The sequence below is a fragment of the Protopterus annectens genome, chromosome 6.part1 (genome assembly GCF_019279795.1).
Source record: "Protopterus annectens isolate FY-2018-M chromosome 6.part1, PAN1.0, whole genome shotgun sequence".
NCBI lineage: Eukaryota > Metazoa > Chordata > Ceratodontiformes > Protopteridae > Protopterus > Protopterus annectens.
The window spans coordinates 454,088,441-454,116,032 of NC_056738.1; the positions used below are offsets into that span (position 1 = coordinate 454,088,441).

The 27,592-nt window shown below is 37.6% G+C and overlaps 1 protein-coding gene across 1 annotated transcript in view; it reads right to left on the reverse strand.

The window, feature by feature from the left end:
• The window catches only part of LOC122805622 (thioredoxin domain-containing protein 6-like), a 563,041-nt gene that overhangs the window by 66,172 nt on the left and 469,277 nt on the right, over window positions 1–27,592 (reverse strand). Inside the window, exon 16 of the mRNA XM_044075878.1 lies at window positions 16,928–17,166. Coding sequence (XP_043931813.1) covers window positions 16,928–17,166 — 239 coding nt within the window. The remainder of the gene's footprint in view (window positions 1–16,927; window positions 17,167–27,592) is intronic.

Sequence of the window (27,592 nt, forward strand, 5' to 3'; positions counted from 1 at the left end):
AAAACTGTTCTCTTTTATCCTATGAAGAAGAAGAAGATATTTATATGGTGCAGACTGAAAGCCTTACATTTCTTGATTTGGACCATAAGGATATATTTTCTCCATCATCTGAGTCTTCTTTAGAGAGAATAACATTTGCAAAAATTGTGAACGACAATTTTTTTATATGGCCTGTTGAAAACACCTCTTCCTCAAATAATAGATATATGACAATGATGTATCTACCACAATGAAGGTATATTATCCCTCCTATATTTCAAATTTTCCAGGGTGTCATAAAGGTCAGGTACGTGTACACTGACACTTGAACTGTAATCCTAAACAGTAGATAGGTTCTATAGAACCCATCTGGCAGGACCTTTCTAACTATTAGAAAGTATATCTTTCTATATGTCTTTCTTCAACCATATGTTCTAAAAAGACTATTTCTAACCACTCTTTTTTTGGAGGGAATTGAGGTTGGTGGCCATATATGAACAAGGTACATACAGTACTTTAACTGTAAAAACATTCAGTTATATAGCCCATGTGACAACATTAAAATGGTCTGTTCTGGGGCAAGTTGAAGAACATATACAAAAACTGCCAGTTTTTGACAAATAAAGATAATCCGGAATGCCACAGCTGTTAAAATAGTATCCATGTACTGAATTTACTTATACGTTTTAGGATGCATCTTGCAGGTCAGCCATGTTTGGCATTCTTCTGAGAAGATATAGGTTCATAGGTTCATAGGAAGGTACTAGGCTATTGGCCCTAGGGCCTATATAAGCCTAGCCAAAAAGGTACCCTGGCTTTCGCCACCCAATAAAATTATTTTCCTGTGCCCCTGTTGAGCAGAGCCACAGAGGTGATCCCCAGGGTGAATTTCCTATTTTCCATCCAATCATCAAGATTTTTCTTGAAGAGTGCTAATGAGGAGCTTTGTTTGATATAGATAGGTAGTTTGTTCCAGAGTATGGGAAGTGTCTGGGACAGGAGTCTATCCCTCCAGCATGTTCTGTTTATTGCAGTGACAATGTTTAGGTCCCTAGAGCATGTAGCTCGGTGGGATTGGGATTTATTTAAGTGGAGAATGTCCAATAGCTCTGGGTTTGACATAGCTTTGTATGTTAGGCAGAGATCAGGAGACATACAGATTTCCGCACATTGTTCCTGTGTATACTGCCCTGCATAGGCTCATAGGTGTGCACTACAATAACAACCACAAGGGTCTTACTAAGCCTAGACATGCATCCCAAAACACTGACAAATTCTGGTACCATAGATAAGTGTAACCAGGGGCTTAGGAGATTAAATATTTACAAGCTACCTGGGTCCATCAGAAACACAGGTGCCAAACTGGGGATGAATTCCCTGTTCCCCATCCAGTTGTCCAAGTTACACATGAATTGGGTTAAAGAGGATCTCTGCTTCAAATGGATGGGGAGCCTGTTCCAGAGAATGGGTAGTCTCTGGGAAATATGCCTGTTTCTCCAGCAGATTTTATTTATATCACGGGAAAGGTTTAAGTCTTTAGAATGGGTAATACTGGTGCTGCTTTTTTGAAGATGTGCAAGAAGTCCTTCAGGGTGGGGTCTGATAATGCCTTGTATGCCAGGCATAGATCTCCACTCGACATATTGTAGGAGACAGAATACAGGGGATAGGGCTTTGAGGCGGTCTGCATACGACATGTTACTTATTTCCTGTATACTTTTAGTGAGGATTCTCTGTGGCCATTCAAGTTGTTGGATATGCTTGGTTAGGTACATACCAAAGGGAGCACTGGACTCAATAACAGGTCTGATGAATGCTGAATACAGTGGAACAATGGTCTCCTTGGACCTAGACGCAACTTTTATTTTGTAAGTTGCATAACACAGAACAATTTCCTCACTAATGTAGACACATGATTGGCAAAGGCTAAATCTGTGTGTGTGTGTATGTGTGTATGTGTGTATGTGTGTATGTGTGTGTGTGTGTGTGTGTGTGTGTGTGTGTGTGTGTGTGTGTGTGTGTGTGTGTGTGTGTGTGTGTGTGTGTCCAAGTCTCTGACTGCTGGGTCAATTGTTAGGGATGTGCTGTCAATATATTTACTAGGGGTAGAGGACTTCCTGAAGGAAACTATTATGCATTTCCTGACATTCAGTTTTAGTCCATGGTCCTGACAGAAGTTATTTGTCTGTCAGCCCTTCCTGGAGAACATTAGTGTCAGTGGTGTATTCTATCACTGGTCCTAATCTGAAATCATCTGCAAATTTAGTCAGCCAGAGGCCCTTGACATTGGCTTTGACTTCAGAGAAGTAAATGCCAAAAAGCAGCGGTCCCAAAATTGATCACTGAGGGACTCCACTTGTGACTGTCCTCTTTGTAGAGGTGGACTCTTCAATTCTAACTTCACAAGTCCTGTCTGTGAGACAGCTGGCTATCCACTAGGTGACATAAGGGTTCATACCTAACCTCTAGAGTTTGTCAACAACCCCCAAGTGAGGTACTGTGTCAAATTCCTTAGCCAGATCAAGGTAGGCAGTGTGAACCATTTTGCCTTTATCCATTGCTTTGGTGACCTTCTCTTCTCAAAGTCCACCAGGTTTAGTAGGCATGACCTGCCCTTGACAAAACCAAACTGGGTTGGGCCCACTGTTTGGAAGTTTCCCATGTCATTATTGATCATTTCCATAATAATTCTTTCCATGGCTTTACATATAAGACTAGTGAGACTTATGTGTCTATTGTTTCCAGGGTTTGTTGATGGCCCACCTTTGTACAGAGGGATGGCTTTTGCTGTTCTCCATTCCTGAGGCATGAATCTTGTTTGGAGGCTAGAGTTAAATAGCAATTCCAGGGGGCCTGTTAGGTCATGTTTCATGCTTCTTAGTAGGCAGCCTGTGATATTGCTTTGGCTTATCAATGCTGTCTTCTTGGCCTTTGATAGAGAGACAGCAGTGAGCCCTGTTCACTAGTGATAGTGGGGGTGGTCATATTTGATGGTATTTCCCGAGGTGAGGTTGAGAGGGAGAGTGGGGAAAAGTTAAAGCTAAATCTGCCAGTAGGTTTGCTATAATTTCTGGTTCAGTATAGGTGACCCTATTAACAATGAGCTCTGCACACAATTGTGTATTGCCTTTGAGGTTGTAGACATTGCTAAAGAATGCCTTGTGGTTTTCCTTGGCCTGAGAAACCAAATTTACCTCAAATATGGCTTTGGTAGACTTTATCTGTTCTTGAAGTTGTTGGTTTAGTTGTTATTTTACTTCAACTCTCTCTTACCAATTTTTTCTAACCTCCCTTGAATGATTCTTGGTTATCACTCAATATTTTATATCTCATATTGATTATCTTTAACAGTAACGTATGTTCCAGTCTCCATTAAAACTCTGCTAGAGATATTTTTTTCCACTTACCAGTCCCCTATCCTTTTTTCTTTGCTTATACTCATTATTAATTTCTGGTACAGAAGGCACTCTCTAACCTGCAGTCCTAACTTCTGTTTGACCTCATCCCACTGTCACCTTTCCTTTTTTAGTTACTTGCTCCCAGTACCTTGGTTCTTTTGCTAATTTTCTCCAGTAAACTCAATACCCTCTTGCTTATTTTCTGTACTTCTACTTGGACTCATCTCTATTGGTAAACTCTCCTTTCTCCATTCTGATGTGGCCTAGTTCCTGGAACACTTTGTCACTTTACAAATATTCTTTACAATTGTTATTCTCATTAAGGACCCGCATCCAAAATCCCAATCTTTCTTTAGTTCTTGAACTTGCCTTCTGTTTCCACTTTGATTTATAAGCTTCTGCTTGTGTCATGTATATGAGCTTTAACTGCAGAGCTCTAAAGTATTGATTCAAATCAGGTAACCCTAAACCATTTTGTTCTATTGGAGATTAATTTATCCCATTTTAATCTTATCCTCTTCCCCTCCCAAATAAATTCCTTGAACTCTTTACTAATTATTCTCCACAACTTCTCTAGTTGATAAAAATATACCTAACCTATACAGAAAGCTAAAGGAACTAAAACAGTTCTATTGTTTGCATCATACTATCCATAATTATAAGCTTCCAGTTTCTCAATTTTTGCACATTTTCATATATCCTTAAGCTGGCATAACACAAGCCTTTTTAATCCATAAACTTGAATACTTCATCTTGTCATGTTCTCATAAATATGAACCAATTCACGTGTAGGTACATAGCTTATAACAATAGCCTTTTTTATCTTCATTAGTTTTATATCCGCAAAAAGATACAAAATGGTCTCAGAATATTCCACAATACTGAAATGTCCTTTCTGGATTGATCATGTACAAAATAATATCTGCAAATAAAGCTAACTCTTCTTGAATACCAAGCCAGTTACATCCTTGAATTTATGAGTCCCTTATTTTCTTTTCCAATGTCACGTCATATAAAGCAAATAAAGGGAAAAGAAGACACCCATGCCTGGTTTCTCTGTTCAACTTGTAAAATTCTTTGAAAATATTCTTTACTGACTGAAACAGCAATGTAGTAAACCGGGAACAGTTTGCTTTTAAAATATACTGAGCCAGACTTATAAATTCAGCTTATCTTTGTAGAAATGCATATTTATTTATTTGTTGACCGGGTTAATCTGCTGGGCCAAAAGCCCTTTTTCAGCAGAGACCCAAGGAGAAATGCTCTAGAACATAAGCCAAATAAAGAAAATAGTTATACAATTCACTTAACAGTAAAAATTACAAGTGCAATCATTTAGCTAGCAAGTACTAAATTCAGACATAATAGCCAGTTCTTAAGTAAATAAAAAATACATTTTTTTTCTTCAGTGATTTAGAAAGTAGCATGAGCAAATTAATTTGGATGGCAATAATTGCAAGACTGGTCTAGTACTAACATGTAATGAATAAAATTTCCTTGTACATATTACATGTAATGTTTACATTTTCCTTGTATACAAAACTCATTTATTTATATTCTTAGACAAGTTTCAGTTAGCAAAATACAGAAACAGGGGGAGAGAGGAAGTTGGGCAGTCAAAGGTCAGGTGAGGGTAGGACAGGGGCAGGTCTACTCATTTAGCATGTGGTCTTTTAGTTTTTTTTTTTTTTTTATGTAAAATAAAGTTGTTACTGAAAGATATGAGGTCCAGGGGAATTTTATTCCAGGTGTTTGAGACAGAGTGACTTTATTTGAAGTTTACCAATTTGTTTTGTAGGTTTATTGACTGCAAGGAGATTTTGGTCTGAGTTGCGGAGACAGCGTTTAGGAGTGTAGGGGATAATTAAGGTAGAGAGAGCAAGGCAGTGGGTGGCATTTGTTAGGACTGAGTATGTGAGGTGGAGTTGAAGAATTAGGAGTTGATTATGTACTTCTGGCCATGAAAGATTTTTTTATGGCAGGGCAGTGATGAGATCTGTAGCATAAATTGGCAGTGAACCTGGCAATTTTATTGTAAGTGGCTTCAAGTTTGTTCATGAGGTTGGATTGGAGATTAGTGAGAATAGGTAAGGTGTAGAATAGAGTAGGCAGGAGAAAAGCTTGGGCAAGGGAGGGTTTTGTATCTTTCATCAGGTATTTCTTATTTCTATATAACAGTCCAAGTTTTTGATGGTTTCTTTTGATAGTCTGTAGAATATGAGTATGGAATTTAAGTTGATCAATAACTACATCAAGGAGTTTGGTATGGCTTTCTACTGAGATTGTAGTATTGTTGAGTGATATGACTAAGAAGGAGTTTTTGCAGTGTTGTAGGGTTTTAGGGAGAAAAATAAGTTTTTTTTTTGGCTTAAGTAGGAGCTCGTTATCAGTGAGCCATTGTTCTACAGATTGAAGAGAGTTTTGAGTAATGGATAGGAGGTGAGAAAGATTATCAGAGCATGATATGATGGTAGAGTCGTAGACGTATTGGATTAGAGAAGAGTGGGGGCAGGATGCATAGAGATTATTGTAAAAAATGTTAAATAGGAGGGGCCCAAGTATGGAGCCTTGGGATACCCCTGTATGTACAGGAAGGAATGTAGAGGATGCAGATTGCCATCTGACAGATTGGAATCTATTGGAGAGATAGCTAGAGAACCAGAGAATGGTAGTTTGGGAGAGATTAAGGTCATTAAGTTTTAATAGTAGCAGGTTATGAGAGACAGTGTCAAAAGCTTTTGATAAGTCTAGCAAGAGAGAGGAGACCAATTTTTTGTCATCATGAGCCTTGCCAATGGTTTGTGTGAAGGTGATGAGTGCAGTGGAGGTACTGTGATGGGGGCGAAAGCCATGTTGTGTTGGGGTTAGAAGGTTTTCTTGTAAGAGATGTTCCATTATTTGTTTATGGATACATTTTTTCATTATTTTAGAGAGTGGGAATAGGATAGTGATGGGATGATAGTTGGAGGGGTCTGTAGAAGTACCTGCCTTATGAAGAAGTGTAACATAGAATTTCTTCCAGATTTTTGGTACAGTGTTTTCTTGGATGGAGCAGTTAATAAGAATGGAGATGGGGTAAGCAATAGAATTTGCGGCAATTTTGAGGAAATGTGGGGGTAGGTTATCAGCAGATGGAGAGCAAGGCTTCAGTTTAGAGAGTAGGGATCTGATATAGGTAGTAGGAATAGGTTTAAGAATGAAGGTTTGGGTAGCTGGGGTAGCACTGGGTTCAGATAAGTAAGGTTTTCAGTGTTTACGTTTAGTAAGATTCTTTATTGAGTTGATGAAGAAGGTGTTAAGTAATGAGGCATTATTGAAGTCTGAGCTATCAGGAGAAGGACTGTGTGTTGTGGGTTTACCTGGGTGGAGGAGCCTATTAATTGTGTTGCTGAATTGTTTGGGATTAGAGTTGGGATTGTTGAGAAGTTTACTACAGTATTGCCTTTTCTCCTTGTCTTATGTATTTCTTAGTGAGGTTTCTAAGCTCTCTATATTTTTGAAGGTGGGTAGGTTGCTTTGATCTTTTCCAGTTCTGCCAGGGTTTGTCTCTTTGTGACATGAGATTATGAGTGGATGGCATTAACTAGGGGGAGAAGTGAGATTTGAGTCTTATTTTTCTGATGGGGGCAAGTGTGTTTAAGGTATTAAGGTATTAAGGAACATTTCATTGAATTTGTAGACAGCATCACCTAGGGGGAGGTCATATAGGAAGAACCAGTTAAAGAAGGAGAGTAGATTATTGAAAGTGTCAGGATTGAAGGTAGAGAGTTTACGACAGTCTTTGTAGAGGTGTTGTCTATGGAGTTGAGGAGAAGTTCTGTGCACTAGGGTGGAAAGGTGGTCACTGAGAGAGTCTGCAAGAGTACTGTAGTCATGGTAATAGTTTGGATTAGTGGTGAGAATCTGGTCGAGGATAGAGCCAGTATTATTATTTTTATTATAGCGAGTTGGGGATGTTATGAATTGTGAGAAGCTGTACAGATTGATGCTGGTAAGGGGGGGAGGAACATATAGTTGCCCAGTCAGTATTAACATCACCAAGGATAGCAGTCTCATAGGTAATGTTTTCAGATATCCAGGAGAGAACGTGTTCTAGGATAGGTATGTTGCTTCCAGGGGGGATGTAGATGGCAGCAATAGTAAGGTTCTTATGTTTATTAAGCTTGCAGTTAACTAGGAGGATTTCAGCATTGTCAAAGTTTGGAGGGGGTGTGGGAGAAGAGTAGAGTGAGAGTTGTTCTAAGTAAAGAATGGCTACGCCACCCCCATTTTTCGATTGACAATCGAGTCGGATAATATTACAGCTAGGGGGCAAGGATTTCTGAGTCAAAGATATGTGGTTTTAGCCATATTTTTGACAAGGTGAGAATGTCAGGGGTATGATGGGAGATCAGGGAATGAAGCTGACTTATTTTGTTTGTGACACTTTGTATATTGAGTGAGATTATTGTTAATGGTGTGGAAGGTGGGGGGTTATGGCTGTTAGATGAGGTAGTAGGGGATGACATGTTGGATTGAGGAGGAGGTAATGTTGGAGTACTGAAAGCAACACTACTACCTTGAGTGTTGGAGTAAGTGGATGGGTCGGGATTAGGGTGAATGTCACCAGAGCAGAGTAGGTTAAGGAGGAAGTTGTTTTAGTGTGTGCGTGTGTGTGTGTGTGTGTGTGTGAGAATAGGTTCTGATGTATTTTGGTTTGTGTTTATTTTGTAGAGGGGTAGGAAGAATGATTTTCACTTTGAAATGGGTTGTTGAGGAGATGGGGAAGAGAGAGGGTGCAATGAAAAAGTAACTAGAGGATTGCTGGTGAGGGTGAGGGTAAGAGAGTGGGAGATGGGATGGGCATAAGTATGGGGTTGTGAAAGCAGGAAGATAGTGATAGAAGAAATAAGAGGGTGGAAGAGAGAAAGACTGGGACAGAGATGGGGATTGAGAAATGTGTGGACTTCATTATAAGAGAGTGTGCAATAGTGGTGTTTAATTAGTGTAGGGAGCTTATAGATAACTAAAGTACTTACCCTTACATTCTTTGATCTTGTTTGTACAAGGCCACCCCTCCGAACAACATCTACAGGAGCTCCATTGACTTCATTGTCAGCTTTATGTCGCAGCCAGTCTTCATAACCTTGTTTGATAGCTGTTATGCTAGGCTCAGGACAATAAATCGTCCTGAGGATGTTAGAAACATTTCTTGGATGAACCAGTTACTGACAAATTACTCTTCAGTCATTCAACAGATGACATCAGTACAAGTCAGGAAAAGAAAAGAAAAACAGAAGATCCTCATTTAAACACAGATTTCACATCCCCCTCCACGGTTTGCAAGGAATTGCCTCACCTCCTAAAGCCCATTTCACCACAGACATATGCCTATCCAGCAACCTCAAAGCAAGAGACACAAGCAGAAAGAGTCTTTATCAGTCACAAGTTCAGGTTTCAAGTAGAAAGGGAAATATCAGAAAGATTTTCCAGAAAACTACATCCTTTGCTCCTCCCCTGCACATGATTCCATGCCTCCAGGAAGCAACTTAAGACTGCCTGCCTGCATGGGAGCCAGTGTCTAAAGACGAATGGGCTTTATATGCGATAGTTCATGGTTCCACAACAGAATTTCTACAGAGACCTCTGTCATATTCTGTTCCTCACACCTCTCTACATCAAGTCATACAGGCTTTGTTACTTATGAAACAGCTTCTGGGTAAAAAGGCAAGTATAAGGAGTACAAGAAAAAATAAAAGATACACCTTAAAATCACATTTAAAAGTTTTTTTTTTGGCAGAAAGTTGTCATGTGACTACTCAGAATTTTAAATGTTCTGTGGGTGCTATACTATCTGATAAAAGTTCTGGTTTTTCAAAATGAAAGCACTTATTTTTTGTGAATAAAATTTACTTTGGATTACTAGAGGCATGTTCTGTTTGACAACCAAGTGCCTGTGCTGCATTTTGTGATTTTAAAGTCCAAGGAGTACCCACTGCTAAATAAGGCCAGGGTTCTATCCCAGGCTTTTTGTGCTCTAAGACCAGTCTATACTCATCAGATCTAAAAACATTTATCCCGATAAAGAAATTAAGAATGCTAGTGTCAAAAGAAATTCTTACATTCATATAAAAAAGAACCACTATGACAAGATTAGACATGGAATATACATAGCTACTCATCCCAGGAAAGTCTTCTCATAGATGGTTCTTGATATTCCAGACAGCTCATTATTACACTCAGTTTTTAGCTCTGTCATAGATTCATAGAGTCATAGATTCATAGATTGTTACTAGGTGAATGACCTAGGGGACCTTTCTAAACTTAGCCAAGTTTTCCTGAAAGAATAATGATGTCCTGTATCCAAACAGGACATTTAGGGTCAGGCATTTATTAGCTACCTCTGTTTATAAGGCACATGGGTGCCAGGCCCAGTGTAAATTCCCTTTTCCCCACTCCTGGTCTACATTGCATTTAAACTAGTTAATAGACAAACTCAGCTTCACACGGATGGGAAGCCTATTCCTTAGGAAGGGCAGTCTCTGGGCACATATCTGTCTCTCCAGCTTGTTCTGTTTGTCACTGACAAAATTCAGGTCCCTAGACATTGTATTTCTGGTACTGTTTGACTTACAAATATGCAGGAGATTCATAAGTGTGGGGTTTGTGGATTCCTTGTAAGCCGGGTATAGATCAACCCTCAGCAATCAATAGGAAACTGAATAGAGGGAAAGGGCTTTAAGGCAATCTGCATAAGGTATGTTTGCTATGTCTTGTACTCTTTTTGTAAGAAACCTCTGAGGTCGCTCTAGTTGCTGCATATGCCTGGTCAGATACGTACCGAAGGGAGCATTGCACTCTATGATTCATCTAATAAGGGCAGAGTACAGTGGGATATTGACTTCTTTGGACCTAGAGGCCATGCTCTTACTTTTAATTTGTACAACATAAAAGGATTTCTTCACCCCTGTGGCCATGTAGTGAATGAAGGTAAGGCTACTGTCTATGTAAATACCCAGATCCCTGACCACTGGGTCGACTCTTAGGGGCGTATTATCAACATGATAATTAGATGGGATGGCTGACTTCTGAACGGGTACAATTATGCACTTCTTAGCACTGAGTTTAAGACCATGGCTTTGGCATTATTTGTTAAGAATGTTTGTGTTTGCAGGGTAGTCAGTGATAACCCCCAGCTTGCAATCATGTGCAAACTTAGTCAGCCATAAACCTTCAGCATTCACTTTCAGAGAAATAGATGCCAAAAAGGACCAGGCCCAGTACCGAGTCCTGGGGGACTCTGCTAATGACTGGCCACTTGATGGGGGTGGACTCACCTATTTTGACCTTTTGGGTCCTATCAGTGAGCCAGTTGGCTATCCAGTGGGTGATAAAAGGGTTTATACCTAAATTAGTGAGCTTGTCTATAATGCCTGAATGGGGTATTGTATCAAAAGCCTTGGCCAGGTTAAGGTAAGCTGACTGCACAGTCTTACCATCCTCCAATGTTTTGATGACCCTCTCAAAAACATCCACCAGATTTAATAGGCATGGACTTCTTTTAACAAAGCTGAACTGTGATGGATTCAGTGGTCGCAGGTTACCTATGTTGTCATTATTACTAAATGTTTAGCCCTGTGTTTGCATATCTCAGTAAATAAAACATTACAACTTTTTCTTACTACGATGCTTGCCTGCTAGTACCTAAAGTCCAGGAAAAATGTTGTAGCACATCTGTATATCATTCTTTTTTTGGTACATTTTTTGGGGATTTCACAATTTCAGAAAGATATACCTGACCCCTGTAATGTCAGAATCCTTTCTAGGAGCTTTTGTAGACTAATTTCAGATGAACAACTTTCTGCTTCATGAAAAACAAATGGAAATTCAAGATGTAATGACTTTTACAACAAGTCAGTATCCAACAGCTCTGGCTAGATGTCTTCTTGCATATAACACCTTATCAAGACTGCATAGGAAGAGTTCACCGGACCCTCATAAATATCTGTAATCATTGTTCATATTCTCTAGAATAATGTTTCCACATCCACATTCAATAAAAAAGATTTTTTTTCTAGTGGGTAGATACAGTCTACCAATGCAATGGCATATATCTGATAAATCCTCAGTGTGTCAACAGCTCACAACTGAATTTTGAGTTTATTTTGAAGATCCAAATTCAAAAAATATTTAGGTTCAAGGCAGTACATTTCTACAAGAAAGGACTCTTCACATCAGCCTGAGAGGAATAAAAGCAGTCTACAGAGCATTGACAGAATTCATGGCAAGCTCCTACCAGGACATTTTCAAAACAATATAAAAAATTCCATAGTAACATGTTAAGTATACAAATGATGGAGGAGACAGGGGGAGGTATTGAAGAAACTTCGGATTAGTCAATGGACAATTCAGTGCAATCTTCATCTCTCTACTGTACATCTTCCATGGGCCAAGACAACCATGGTGCTCTCTGTTGATAAAGTTTTTAACACCCCCCTTTATGGCTCCTGCCCTACACAAACACTCATTAAAAGCAGAGGAGCAAAATGCTGCACCCTAACTTAAAGTGTGAATCTTTCAGCTTGGAGGACAGAATATTGATTCCTAACTGTGACTCATTTACCAGTCGAATATCACATATCCTATAGGAAACCATGTAACCAACTAAGAGAAACTGATAATACTGGAACAGAAAAAAAAATGCTTTTTGGACCTCCACAGTAGATCTAGATGCAATAAATTGTCAGCTTCTAGGAATCTTGGATTGTTTCAGCCTTCAGTTTGAATCAGACCTCACAAATTTCTTCATCAATGTACGTTTTCCTGCAGGTTCTACTTGTGTGCTACATTTTCTACAGACAGCAACAAGTTTGTCATGTATGGTCTTGCTTAGGTGTGTTTTCCTTTTAAGGCCTATAAGAAGACAAAGCTCTCCTCCAAAGAATATAAACATCACATAGCAGAAGCTTATTCTATCCCTCTTTGAATCAGCTGATTCAGTGCGCATTACGTCTTTTTCTTACAAAGTCTACTTTCCGAGATGTCCTCAGGAAGAATATTTCAGTGTTATAAACATTTTTGTGCAATCCAGCCTATATATATTTTTATAAGCAATTGTGTCTTTAAGGAAAAAAACCCTCATTCATGCCTAGAGTTGTCTTGGCCATATCTATCACCCAATCCAGTCAGGCCTCAGATTTCTATTCAAACTATCCCAGTGAAGAACAGTATCTTCTATCTGTTTGCAGACAGATTAGCAAAACAAAGTCCTTCTGGAAATCAGGTTAACTTTTCACTTCATTCAAGGAAGGAAGTGAAGGCCTGCTTCTTGCCAAACAATCTTGTCAAAGCGTCTAGCCCACTTTACTGCATTTTACTAAGATAACTACAATAAACTCCTTCAAGTTATTGTTAGTGCACATTCCAATACAGCAGTAGCAACTTCAGTAACTTACTTTATAAGTGCTTCTGCAAAAGATATCTTAGAAGCTGCCACATGGAGTACATTCCACATATTCACAAAGCATTAAAAGTTGAAAGCATAGTTTAGCAGTGTAGGACGTGTTGTGACATGGCTGTGCTAATGGGGATTATGGAACTGTCATCGCCAGAGAATCAAGAACTGTGTGACAGTCTACCCAAGTGTTATGATTTACTACTACAGTGACCCTTCCCAAAGATAGTAGCACAGCTGTATAAGATAGTTACCATGACAGTACATTTTTTCAGGAGAGGTCATTGTAACAATAAATCGTCTCCCCACTCCACTACCCCCTGCATGGGGATTTCATATATAATTTCTGTTCCCTTGTTTTTTCATAATTCTAATAGCTTACATAAGTTTCTCAGAGTATATTTAATTTGTTGCTACAGTGTGTGGCACAGCATTGTATATTTGTTTAGCACAAATAAACTTTCACTACTGGGTTTCTAGGTTAGAATAACTGAAGAAAGAACATGCAAAGCTCCAGTGCTACATTTACATGGGAGTCTCACACTACTTTCATATCAATCTTTGAAGGAATAAAACAAGCAATGAAATACACAGTGAGATGGGATAGTTTGAAAATCTAGCTAAAAAGGGAAACTTGTAGGTGATTAAACCCAAAAGTTATATTATTTTTGTTAAAATAATTTTACAAAGATCTATTCTTATTGTAGCATACAGGGAATTTTTGTCAGTCTGATTTTTAGGGGGCTACAATCTAGGAATCCATCGGTCACTTATGACTGTTGTCATCCTTCTCCACTGTACATTCCACGTTTTTGGAACTTATAATTACTGTTCCACAAAAGTTACACACCTTTGATACCAACTCATTCTGTGTCCGGGTATCAGTTCTCTGAGATCAAATCATAGTTAACTGTTAAAACATCAAGTGAAACTTGAGCTGTGTTTTCATATAACTCTCTTGCTTGCATTCCCTGTACCAGAAAATGTCTATAACTATAAAAACAGCTTTGGAATATATCTTGAGAATTGTGGATTTCTTACTGATTCACAAGCTATACTTTATTTTAATACATGGCCAGATTGCAGAATGTGATTTTATTTATGTGACACTTATATACATATGTGCATGTGTACAGAGTGTCCACAATAGAAAGAAAAACATGCATGAAAAATACAAAAATAACCAGTGATACCAACAGCAAGATAATTAGCTTAGTCACATTTACCTTAAAGTAAACAAACATATCTGTCTATATACTATTGGCCCAATGCAATAAATCAGACCAAATAGCCAATGCAACCAGTTTATTAGCATAACATTGAGACACAATTATAGTAAGAATCCATACTAAATATTCTTATGATTATGACAGAATCCATACTAAATATTCTTATGATTATGACAGTCCTGAACTACTCACCAAACAGAATTACTAAAGAGCAGAGTTAAACCAGCCACCCATTGTACCATCCATGCAAACCCAGGGCAACATATCACTAAGTAAAACAAAACATCCAAAGAAAGAAAGGGTAAAAGAGGGGTGCCCTTAATGAGGCAGCTCCTCTTATACCCCCCCAAAAAACAATTACTACAATTTGCTAAATTAAAACTTAAACAAAAAAGGGGAGGGTGGGATGGGCATGCTCCATATAACCACACCAAGCAGACCAGACCTTCTACAGTCCTGGCTGTTTATAACCTCCCCACTTTGCCCTTACCTCACTTCCTCTAACTTTCCTGTTTACCAAGTAATCTTCTTCCTCCCACCTGCTCACCTCCTTTACTACCAATATACTTACCCATTGGCATCTTCCTGCCATATATGAACATATATCTCAGTATGGCAACTCAGTTTTAAAAAAATGCCTTCTTTCCTTTGGAAATTTAAAATCCATGGGTAAGTGTGTTCATTCTGCTGCCCACTGAAAAGACTACCACAAATACTAAATGTAGTCCCGTTAGTCACTTTTTTCCTTTAGTATTTTTGTACAAGGTCTTCACAATTTACCTTTGTAGGGCAGAGCAAATGATTTCTAGTGATCATGGATAATTTACAATTATACAATGACCCCCCCCCCATTAATATTCCAAAACGTGCACACATTGTAAATCCTACAATATACCAATGGAAAAAGGTCCAGTCACCCAGACTATTTCCGTTGGTATAAACTGTCCAAAAATGTTTTTTTAATAAATAAAAAAAAAAAAAAGAAAAAAAAAAAACCGGAGCAATGGAAACATTCTTTTCTCCATTGCTTCCGTTTCAAAGCATTGATGTACTGGTTATGCGTAGGAACGTAAGCCCCATATGCATGCACAGTACATCAACACAGGGAAGTAGTATACCACCACCAGGGGAAGAACAGTAAAGCACCGTTATACAAAGACATTATTTAAGAAAAGTAAATATTTTTTTCTTAAATAATATCATTGTATGATAGCAGTAACTGACTCCGTGGTTATGGTATATTGAAATTTACTCACGGTTGGCTTTATTTAATCACTCAGGCTTCGCCCTCATGATTAAACCACGCCAACTGTGGGTAAATCTTTATTATACCATGACCCCCCATTATTATTCCAAAACGTGCACGCTGATTGGCCAGCGTGCCCATTGTAAATCGAGTTATACTAATGGAAAAAGGTCCGGTCGCCTGGACTTTTTTCCATTAGTATAACTCTCTTTTTAAAACACTGTCTTGCTATGTTAAATGGGTTTAACATAGCGAGACAGCTTTAAAATAAGCAACGGAAATCTCCGTTGCTTATTTTAAAGCTGTCTCGCTATGCTAAACCCATTTAACATAGCGAGACAGGTTTTAAAAAAAAGCAACGGAGAAAGCAACATCTCTGCTGCTTTTTTTTAGTGTTTCGCTATGTTAAATGAGTTTAACATAGTGAGACAGTTTTAAAATAAGCAACGGACATCTCCGTTGCTTATTTTAAAGCTGTCTCGCTATGTTAAACCCATTTAACATAGTGAAACACTAAAAAAAAAGCAACGGAGATCTTGCTTTTTCCGTTGCTTTTTCCCACAGCTCTGATGTACTGCGCAGGCGCGCAGTACATCAGAACTGCCGCGGATGCCAAACATCTGCGGAAGGGCAGCAAACAGGCATTATACTATGCCATTATTTAAGAAAAGTAATAGTTTCTTTTCTTAAATAATGTCATGGTATAATAGCAATAACCCACTTCTGGGTGTGGGTAATGCTGTATTTACCCATGGTTGGCTTTGTTTGGAACCGTGGGTAAATCCAGCATTACCCACACCCAGGCGTGGGTTATTGCTATAATATACCACACCACATCATCGGTTATTGCTTAAATACACCAGTTAACTACATGACCTTTCAGAACTAAAACTTATCTGCTACATAGCTTCCTTCCTCTCAAATTCATTGGAAAATTTAAATTAGAGGGGTGGTCTCTAGAGTTTGAAAATGCATCCAAGAATGTTTTAAAACATAAACTAAGAACCAAAATTTACAAGCCTGAAGACAGATCAAAATCTACCTCACCTAAATGGTATCACTCTCTTTATCCCAGACCACATACACAGCATTAACTAAGTGCATTCCTCCAAAAATCATGGACTTCATCAGGGTTAATGAACAACAATTAGATAACAGTTTAAATAATTTAAATACACGAAAACCAATCAAAAATACCTCCACATAAAAATAAAAAAATAAATAAATAAATAATCAAGCAAATTCAATGTGTTTTAAGGAAACGCACACCCTAAATTGTTTTAAAACAATTCCATCTATAAATAAGAGGAGTAAACATGCTTCTCACCAGTACTATGCCAGAGTGCAACATACAGAGAGTCGGGGTTAACATTTTATGAATTAGAAGATGGTATCACTACATTAGATAACATTCTTCAGCCACAAAAAAACTACAATATTTCTTCTATGTAAGTTTATAAAAAATCATGAATGTGCATTATATGTGGATTATGTTTTCTTTTAAAAGCAGCAATTCATAATACTGCAATAGCCTTTTAGACATTCATCAGGGACTCCTGAATTAAAGTGTGTGAAAGGGTACTTGTTTTGAGGGACATGCAATAGTCTAATTCCACTTAAAATGGAACAATATTACAATTACCTTGAAGTATTGTGTTGTCTCCACTTTCAATATCTCCAAACACAAACTCGATTTTTTCCATAGCATGTTCCTGGTTGGATGCACCATGCACAGCATTTTGTAAAATGCTTTGAGCAAATTTTGCACGCAAGGAATGTGGTGCTTTTTCTTTTGCTTCTTCTGGATCTGTAGGGCCCATTAAATCTCTCCACTCCTGAATGGCATTCTCTTTACTCAGCACCATCATCAAACAAGGACCTCTAAATATTAGAGAAAACAGAAGTTCCTAAGCTATTTCTTTTCATGATCACCTTAGTCAAGCAATTATAAATGGTTTATACAATAAAATATAAAATGGCACTGTTCAGTTGAATAATATAATCTGTCAAAAGTGGTAACTTAATTATAAATTCAGTTTGCATTACCACAAGACTCAAAATTTACTTTCTAGTTTTTGCTGCATTTTAATCTGTTAGAAGGGTAGTAGTACATTTCAATGTTTTCACTACTGTGAAGAATTCAGCTTACAAAACAGAAATGCAGTAAATAAACTCTTGATAAGTGAAAAAACAGCCGTCTACCTGTTAGCTTCAGATCAACATTATTTTGCAAGAAGTATCCTGAGTTATAGCACTTTTGCTTCACCCTGTCCCCTCATAAGTTAATAGTTGGCAATCAATATGTAGATTACTGCATGGCTAGTCAATATCTAGACAGTGACCAAAGGTGAGAATCAAACCGTGAACCTTATGTCCGTGAGAAAAACACTTTAACCTTATTTCAACCTCCCAAAATAGTTCCTGTGTTCCTGTCTGATGAATGTTTTAACTCAACGCTCTTCTGATTCATGCCATCTTCAAGGGGATATTTGGCCCTGCTAGAAATTTCCAGATTCGTCTGTAATTTATTTGTTTGGTAAATGGCTGTACTACTAGTGACATACTTGGTGTCAGTACAAAACACAGTACATGTATACAACAAATGATACCTTATCTGGTTGTCAGTTAATCATGCAGTCAGTGAGCAAACAGGTTCACAGTTACCATGTAGGTAGCAATGAAGCAATCACCAAGACTTTACTGGAAGTATGTAAATGCAATGGCCGTGCACTTATGAAGATGAGCGATATGCAGATGTCTGCTGTGTTAAATGCTGCAACAAGAATGTTAATGGGGAAGGAAGAGCAAGCTGATAAATGAATGTAAGGTATGCAGAGGTTAGAAACATATTTTTATCTTACTTTTGCTCTTATAGTAGCAACATTGCTTACAAGACTCACAACATCAAGAGGGACACTGATTTAAAGTCAATAAAATAAAAAATTTAATTATATTTTCAAGTGCTGAAATTCCAGAATTATAATGATTGCTAAGAGCCATTACTGTGATTATATTACATTTTTTTCACTATCTATGTGTAAGTAAAATTAAAACAGATTCTTATTATAAAATGAAAAACAATAAAGACAAATTATAGTTTTACAAGAAGTCAGTAGAAGAAGAAACAAATTATGGTCAAGAGGTGTTCAGGCCAAAATATCAAATTCCATGAAGTCTTATGCAATGATGTACTTGTTCACTTTATTTAACTTCTCTTAATGACGTGTGAGGTAATGCTAAAAGTCCTAATATCTGCTGATAAATAATATAAAAAACTTACATTTAGATATATGAGATATAAAGAACATATTATATGGAACTGTATAAATGAGCTTTCTTGATAAAGGGGGCCTAAAAGATGAAAGAAGGAAGAAAAAAGAATATGCATGCATGCACATGCACACACACATGTGTGTGTGTGTGTGTGTGTGTGTGTGTGTGTGTGTGTGTATATATATATATATATATATATATATATATATATATATATATATATGTAGGTATAGATATATGTAGTATCTTTTCTTTTTGCCAGTTCTTTTTTTTCAGCTGACCTGTGAATCATCTGACTCTTTTTGATGATTCTCAGGTGTCTGCACTTTAACTTATTTCAAGAATCTGGACCCTGGGCTTAAGGGATTTTTCCCTTTCCCCCTCTATTAAGTCATCTGGAAGATGGTATTTTTAAGCACTGGGGGGCATGGGGTGTGCAGGGGAGATAATTGATTGCTTATTGTATTTTATTATATTTTAGCACCACATCGATGAAATTACAGATGCATGAATAGCACATTAATTTGACTAAACACTTTAACGGCTAACTGCTGTAGAAATTATATGGCAATATTCCTGGATTTCTGCAGGAAAACTTAAAGTCACACCTAGCAAAACCCTTCCATCTGGTCTTGAGCCAGAGAGTTTTCTATGACCATGTCCCCAAGGTTTGGAGAATTGCAGCTGTGATATCTCTGCATAAAGGTGGTCTCACCACTTACTCTGGGAATTACAGGTTTTTTAGTTTCACTAGCATTATTTGCAAGGATATGGAATATATTTAAGCTGAGCTAATAAGCAATGATATAGGTAACCTTATATCCCTGGATGCACACCACAGTTCTGCTTTTTACAAGGATGGTAATGCTTGCTCAAGCTGGTTGGTTTCTTTGAAAGAGTTAATGAGGCCATGGATAAGGAGCACACAGTTCATTCCACTTATTTGGACCTTACCAAGGGTTTTAACACTATCTCTCATACTAGGATTATTGAGAAACTCTCCCAACTCAACATTAACCTGCATATCATTCCCTGGCTTGGTAACTATCTGTCTTATAGGAACCACCCCATTAAGGTCAGAGATATTTCCTTTAAACAGAAAATTCCACCAGTGGTATCCCACATGACACTGTCCAAGGCCATCTCCTATTTGATATCTATTTCTATGACATTAAAGCCAAAATCAAGAGAGTATGGCTGACCGAGTTTGTTGATGATTGTAAACTGGAGGTGATCCTCCAGCAAGGGCTGGACTAAATAAATGCTTGGTGTATTAACCATAGGCTTACCCTTAACACCAGGAAATGCAGCATAGCTTGCTTCAGGAAGTACAACATCACTACTGCTTACCACACAGACAACATTCCACTTAGATTTGGCACAGTCATTAGAGACTTAAATATCTGTGTTAACAATAGAGTCCTTTTACCACTGCATTTCTCTGGTGGTTAGAAAATCCTTGTAGTTTGCACAACTTACCTTTGTACTATCTCCTTGGAATAAAAAAAAAGTTATAGTCCTGTTTCGTTTATCCCTTATTAGGCCCATCACTAAACATAATGCATCCTTCAGCATGCACCTCACTAAGCACCTACATCAGCTTCAGAGACCTCAATGCTTCCTCAAAAAAAATATCTCGGGTCTCAGCATCAATGGAGTCCTGAGAATTTTATTAAGGATTTAACAATTATTGACACTCCTGTAACCCATACCAGGTGTTAAATAGAGAGACATAGAAATGTTGGATGAATAAATGTAGCCTTTTTAATAAATTGACAGAGAACAGCCTGAAGAAGCAAATCACATGAAATACACTGCAGATACTTTGAGGTGGGCATATGGAATATTAAAGCTATATCACTCTGTTACACATCACATACCCCTTCATTTGCAAGTATTCATTTTATGATACTTTTTTTTATAAAATAAATGCTTATTAGAATAAACTTAAGCATTTTATTTATGCAAGGTGCAAACAAACCCAAAATGCTTTGAAATCATTTTTGCAATTAGATAATAATAATGGTTACTAAATCAGTCTTTGCTGTCATCTTAAAGTCACTGTTTGCTACTAACTATAATAATCCTCCCATATATATATAGATCTTATTTCCTGAGGTAGCCATAGTCATACTTAGTCAAGTCATCTTAGTAGATAAATAGTAATCAGTCATCAGCAAACCTTGTTGAGAATTTTCTGAATAAACTTTTCCATCAGAAGTACTTTTCTAGCGATGGGCGTGGCCAAGGATGAACACAGGATAGCAGCAGATTTCTTCAGCTCCACCAATTTCATTACATTGACAGGAATTAATTACTTAAAAAATTAATTCTTGAAGTAATTTTCTTTCTAAATATGTTTGTTTTATATAGTTCTTGAACTATATCTAAAAAAGAAAGGAAATATTAATAATATTCCTGTCAGAAATTACTTTGGAAATTTTCCTGTCAGTTTATCAGTCTGAAATGAGTTCCAGTAAGACAAATTCTCAAGACTCCAGCATCAAGAAAGAACTTCAGTCTCTGATAATTATAGTCCAGCAACTTACTGCTAAGATGGATAAAATGGATACTAAAATAGACACTTTCATAGAAAAAACTACAAAACAAATAGACTTGTTACATATGGACCTGCAACAACAGAAGATCCAGATGACAGGCATAGAAGAAGCTGTGAATGACATGGAAAATAAAATACAAGAACAGGAAATCAACATTGAGTTTCTGCTGAAACAAAATACACATTTACAAACAAAGCTGGATGACCTGGAAAATAGATCTAGGCGCAATAACATTAGGATTTTTGGACTGCCAGAAAATATTGAAGGTAACAATATTACTTCTTTTTAACAACATGGCTCCCTAAAACTTTAGATTTACCAGAAGCATTCTCTTTTGGTATCGAAGAGCACATAGATCTATAGCTAATACTAACTCTAACAAAAACTATCCTAGATCAGTTATAGTTAGATTTCTATCATCTTTTGATAAAGAGATGGTTCTTAAATCTGCTTGGGCTAAAGCTCCTGTTAAGTTTAATGAGACAACTGTGCATTTTGACAATGACTATTCTTCCATGGTAATTGCTAAAAGAAAAGTTTTCTGCCACTAATAAGGGAGCTTAAAAAGCACAGTTTAAAACATACCTTCTGTTTCCTGCCAAGCTTAAAATCTTCCTTCCTGATGGTCCTAAGGTCTTCGATGATTTAGACTCTGCTTTACTGTTTGTCAAAGAAAAAAGGATTTTGGATAAAATAGAAGAAATGGAATGGGCTAGTTCTTCATTAAAGAGATTGGCAACTGAAGCTTCCTGGAAGACTTCAGAGAAGAAGAAGAGACTAAAAAACAAATGATTTGTTATATGTTTTTTTTCTCTCTCATCATTTTAGTTCATTATTAATCTTTTTGAATATAGTTCCTGCATTTCCAGAAAGCCACAAATATTTTGGAAAATATTTAATCAAAGTTATTCTCTATGTGCAAAGAAATGTTTTGTTTCATAACCAGTCAAAATGCCTGAGGATTTAATGGCAGGCTGTGACTCGATTTGTTTTTCTTTCTGAAAAAAGTAAGGTTAGTAATTTGATACATTTTTTTATCTTTACCTTTTTTTTTTCCTTCTTCTTTTATTATTTTCTTTGTTTAAACAATGACATTCTATTTAGAATATGTAGTGGGTAAAGGGTGGGGGAGGGCAGGGAGAGAACAGTAATGAAAATATCATTAATAGAATAATAACATATTTATTTCTTGTAAAAGTTTATAAGTTCTTCAAATGCTATTTCTAATTATACTTTCTTGATTATACTGCTTATGCTTGTTTGTAAATAATCTGTCATGCTTTAACTAATAATAATCAGAACTAAATAAGAGTAAATAATATGTTTTATTTTTAACTCTATTAATATAAACAGTAAGTAACATTCCATTGTATATACTTCTTACAGCTTTCTCTTACATTTTTTATTTCTGCCTCACTCCCTTTTATTTTCTACTCTCTTTTCTTTTCTTTATTAATATATAGAAATGCTTTAGACTGTGTGGGCACAGTGAATAATAGGATTTGTATGAAAATTGAGTTGGGAGAAGAATGCTGAGTTTTATTGCTTGTTGGTAATTTTGAGTTTAATTTCACTTGCATAGAGGCTGTGATGATCTGTGGAATACATTGTGGAGGTTCTGTCATGTTTAGATGCATTTACACTGCTAAATGAATGTTTGTCACTAGTTTTTAATAAGTTTCCTGCCAAAATGTTAAGAGAGACAATCTGGGATGTGGGCTGTCTTATGCACAATGTCCTTGAGTTACCTCAGAATCTTCAAATCACAGAATTCTCACAGAGAAACTGAAAGCAGTTAGTATAAACATTGACAAGGTTATCACACTGACACACCACAGATTCAGGAAAAATACTCTGTTCATAAAATATGTCAGTTATAATGAGTTTAAATGATGTAGTTTCTTGTAGTAAGTAAATGTCTTATTTTAGAAGGCATAAAAAATGAAACATTTATTTAAATGTTTTTGAAAATCTACTTAACAGCAGCATAATAATCTGTGTTAAAAATTTGTGTTCCAAACATATACTTTACTATAACTCATTTAATTCATCTGATTGACAAACATAAATAATCTTATAACTCTATTCTGGAAGAAATGTCATGTGATATATTTTAAAGCAGTAGGTTAGCATGATTGTAAAATCTGGTTACCAATATGTGTTTGCTGTGCATTATTTTGCATAAAGCAGACAGATTTATTCTAGGGACAGCAAGTAGGCTAGTGCTCTACTAACACACAACTCAGTGAGATCAGATATATATATATATATATATATGTGTGTGTGTGTGTGTGTGTGTGTGTGTGTGTGTGTGTGTGTGTGTGTGTGTGTGTGTGTGTGTGTGTGTGTGTGTGTGTGTATGTATGTATGTGTGTGTGTGTGTGTGAGTGTGATGGCTTTTTTTTCTGAGAATCTGCATAACTATCCAATATGATTTATAATAATTTCTATGAATACAATATTTTACTCTATTGACAAAATGAATGTTTGCCACAAGTTTTAATAAGTTTCCCGCCAAAATGTTAAGGGAGACAATCTGGGATGTGGGCTGTCTCATGCATAGTGTCCATGAGTTTCCTCAGAAGCTTCACTCACAGAATTTTCACAGAGAAACTGAAAGCAGTTAGTATAAACATTGACAAGGTTATCACACTGACACACCACAGATTCAGGAAAAATACTCTATTCATAAAATATGTCAGTTATGATGAGTTTGGATGATGTAGTTTCTTGTAGCAAGTAAATATCTTATTTTAGAAGGCATAGAAAATGAAACATTTATTTAAATGTTTTTGAAAATCTACTTAACAGTAGCATAATAATCTGTGTTAAAAACTTGTGTCCCAAACATATACTTTACTATAACTCATTTAATTCATCTGATTGGCAAGCATAAATAATCTTATAACTCTATTCTGGAAGAAATGTCATGTGATATATTTTAAAGCAGTAGGTTAGCATGATTGTAAAATCTGGTTACTAATATGTGTTTGCTGTGCATTATTTTGTATAAAGCAGACAGATTTATTCTAGGGACAGCAAGTAGGATAGTGCTCTACTAACACACAACTCAGTGAGATCAGATATATATATATATGTGTGTGTGTGTGTGTGTGTGTGTGTGTGTGTGTGTGTGTGTGTGTGTGTGTGTGTGTGTGTGTGTGTGTGTATCTATGTATATATGTGTATGTGTATATGTGTGTGTGTGTGTGTGTGTGTGTGTGTGTGTGTGTGTGTGTGTGTGTGTGTGTGTGTGTATGTGTGTGTGTATATGTATGTGTGTGTGTCTGTGTTTATGTGTGTGATGGCTTTTTTTTTTTTTTTTAGGTAATAACGCAGGTGTTTCTGAGAATCTGCATAACTATGCAATATGATTTATAATAATTTTTATGAATACAATATTTTACTCTATTGACAATAATGAGTTTAAGTAAATGCTCATATACAAACAGTTCAAGATTTTTTTGGAAGCTGTTGATAGAATTCACATGACAGAAAATAGATGCATCTTAATGCATGTAATGTCTGAATCATATTAGCCAAAGTTTTTGATTTAAATGAATGTTAGAACATAATTTTCTCTCCTCTTGATTTCTAACATTAAGATTATTTGAATGCTATTAGAATTCAAGTGTTATATATTACATAGATCTATATAATAGTATGAACAGTTTAAAAAAAAAAAAAAAAAAAGTTTATTTTAGTTTATATGATGCTGTTTTACCAAATGTGTAGTTTTGTCTTGATAGATAATTGAACTGAAAACTGTTAACCTCAGTTAAATATAACTAGTATTAAATTGATAAGGTGGTAGCTGAGGTACTGCTGCTTAGGGTAGGGGTTAACTTGAGTAGTAAATACTGCTCTAAGTTGGAGTTTTCAACTCCAGGCGGGATGCAAGGTTTAATCCTTACATTATTTTCACTTGTTCATTGTTATATGTATATAGTTTTGACATCCACAATATATTTTGTACACTCATTGTCACTACAAACAAAACTGAATCCTATACAAAATCCCATAAGAGATTTAATAAATACAGCTATATTTAAAGGTACACCTAAAAGAGGAGATGTAACATTATTTATCTTGTTATTTGTTATTTCGATCATAAGATTCTTGAGTTTTAAAAATGCCAAATGACATCTTTAAAAGGAATTTCTTTAAACATTAATGGATTGAATAATCCGTGTAAAAGGGCAAGCCTAATAAGATACATTAATCTACACAAGGCCAATCTAGTCTTCCTGCAAGAAACCCATCTCTTGAAAAAAGATATTGATAAACTAGCCACTAATAAGTATGCAGTATTGGTTAGTTCAGAGCACACTCAGAAAAAAAGAGGAGTGGCTATTTTATGGAATAAAAGTATGCCCATTCCTAAAACCATTAAGTCTTATCAGGATGACAAAGGAATGTTTTGTATGGTTACAATACAAATTAATGGGAAGACTTACACTTTAATTAATGTATACTGGATACCTGGAATTGGTATTAATACAGTGAAACATCATATTGATAAGATCATATTATTCTCTATAGGGGATATTATTTTAGCTGGTGATTTTAATTGTATACTACATGAAAGTGATACTACCACTATAAAGAAAAGAAGAAATGTTAAGTTGTCTATCTCGCCTTCATTCTTGCTGGATGGGTTCGGAGCCGACCTCGGCTCCGACTCGGCCACTCTAAAAGCTCGAGAGTTGGTTCCACCGGCTCGAGGCTCCCCTTATATCCCACAATGCTAGGCGAGAGTTACCTCAGATCTCGTTTGCCGCTACAGCTTCGAGGTTGGTTGCTTCTACCGGTTCCTGGTGAGTGTTAGCTTTTTCTTCTAAAAGTTACTCTTTTTACCCCTTTTTAAGTTAAATTCTTCTTAGATTAGTGTAGACCATAGAACTTTATCCCCGACCCTATTTTTTTCCCGTTTCTTTTCTAAAAGAACCTTTGGTTCTTCCCTTGGGCCTTAGGCCTTCTTTTCCCTAAGGGAGTGTTTGTGTAGTTTACTATAATTTTACTATAATTTTGTTGTACTTAAATTCTAGTATCATTACTAAAATTATTATATTTTCTGACAGGGTATAACTGGTGTGTTGAGTGTGTGTTTGTGTACACCTGTCAGTTAGGCAATGTCTAAAGAAGCAAAGGTCTCCGGATTCAAGAAGTGTGATGCGTGCTGTCAGAAAATGTCTCTGACAGACACTCACACTTCTTGTGTCTATTGTCTGGGGCCTTTGCACCTGCAGGACTCCTGTGCTGTTTGCCATGGCTTCAGCCCCAGGGTCCTGCAGGAAAGAAAAAACAAGCTAATTCTGAGAGGCTTGTTGAAGCCAGAGGATTCCCTGTCTGTCTCAACAGGGAAGCCCTCTAAGGCATCGAGGTCTTCGGCTCCGGCTTCTGAGCCGAGACCTCAGGTTGTTCAACCTTTGCCCTTATCGGCTCCGGCTGGAGCCGATAAGTCTCAGTCCACAGTTTCTGTGGCTCCCTCGGCTCCGGCTGGAGCCGAGGTTATTGAAGTACCCGTGTCGGCTCCGACCAGATCTTGAGCCGACAACTAGAAAGAGATCAAGGTCACCATCTATTGGCTCCGTTCATTCGGCTCCAGGTTCTCCCCTGCTGTCTGAACGGAGCCAAAGGTCTCATTCCTCTAGGTCATCGAGGCTGTCCGATCATGACCTTCAGAGGGTAGTGAGTCGACTACTTAAGTCCGAGGCACTAGCCCAGATGCTTCAGAGCCCGACTCATCAGTCGATGCCTGCCCCGGTCCATCAACTCTTTCCTCCTTCGACTCTTCTGAGTTCGGAGCCGGGTCGCGTCGGAACCGAGACTGTGATTACTTCGGAGCCGAGACAATTGTCTTCGGCTCCGTCGTCGGCTCCGTTTTCTTCTTTGGAAGAATCTCGGCGCCGGACTTCCCTCGTCGGCTCCGAGGGGGTGAGTGGCATCGGACCCTTGTCCGACCCCCCTCTCCCTCTCGGGGCTTCGGCGCTGGTGAGTTCGGCTCCGACATCGACCTCGGAGCCATCACTGTCGGTGCCGAGGGGGGTTCTTAGCTCTTCAGAGTGGGGACCTCTGGCTCTGCCTGACAAGGGTGCATTCGAGGTCATGCGGAGTGTGTTAGAGCCAGGCTCTACCCCACAGTCGGCTCCGTCCGCCCCTCCCTCTATGCTGCCTCAGGGTAAGTCGACTCACTCCCTCATCCCGGACCGTAGAGAGCCAGCTCCTCAGGAACCCCCTGTGGGGATTTCATCCTCTTCCGAGGCCTCTCCTGATTTGGCAGAAGAGCCCCCTCGGAAGAGGAAGTGCAAGAGGAAACACATTGACTCACCTGAGTCTATCACGTCAGACACAGATCTGGATGATTCTGAGGGTTCCCCCCATTCCCCTTCTGAAGATGTCTCATTTGCAGACATTCTGGAGATCCTGAAACAGAGGGGAAATTGGCCAGCCCTCAACCCTTCGGAGGACGA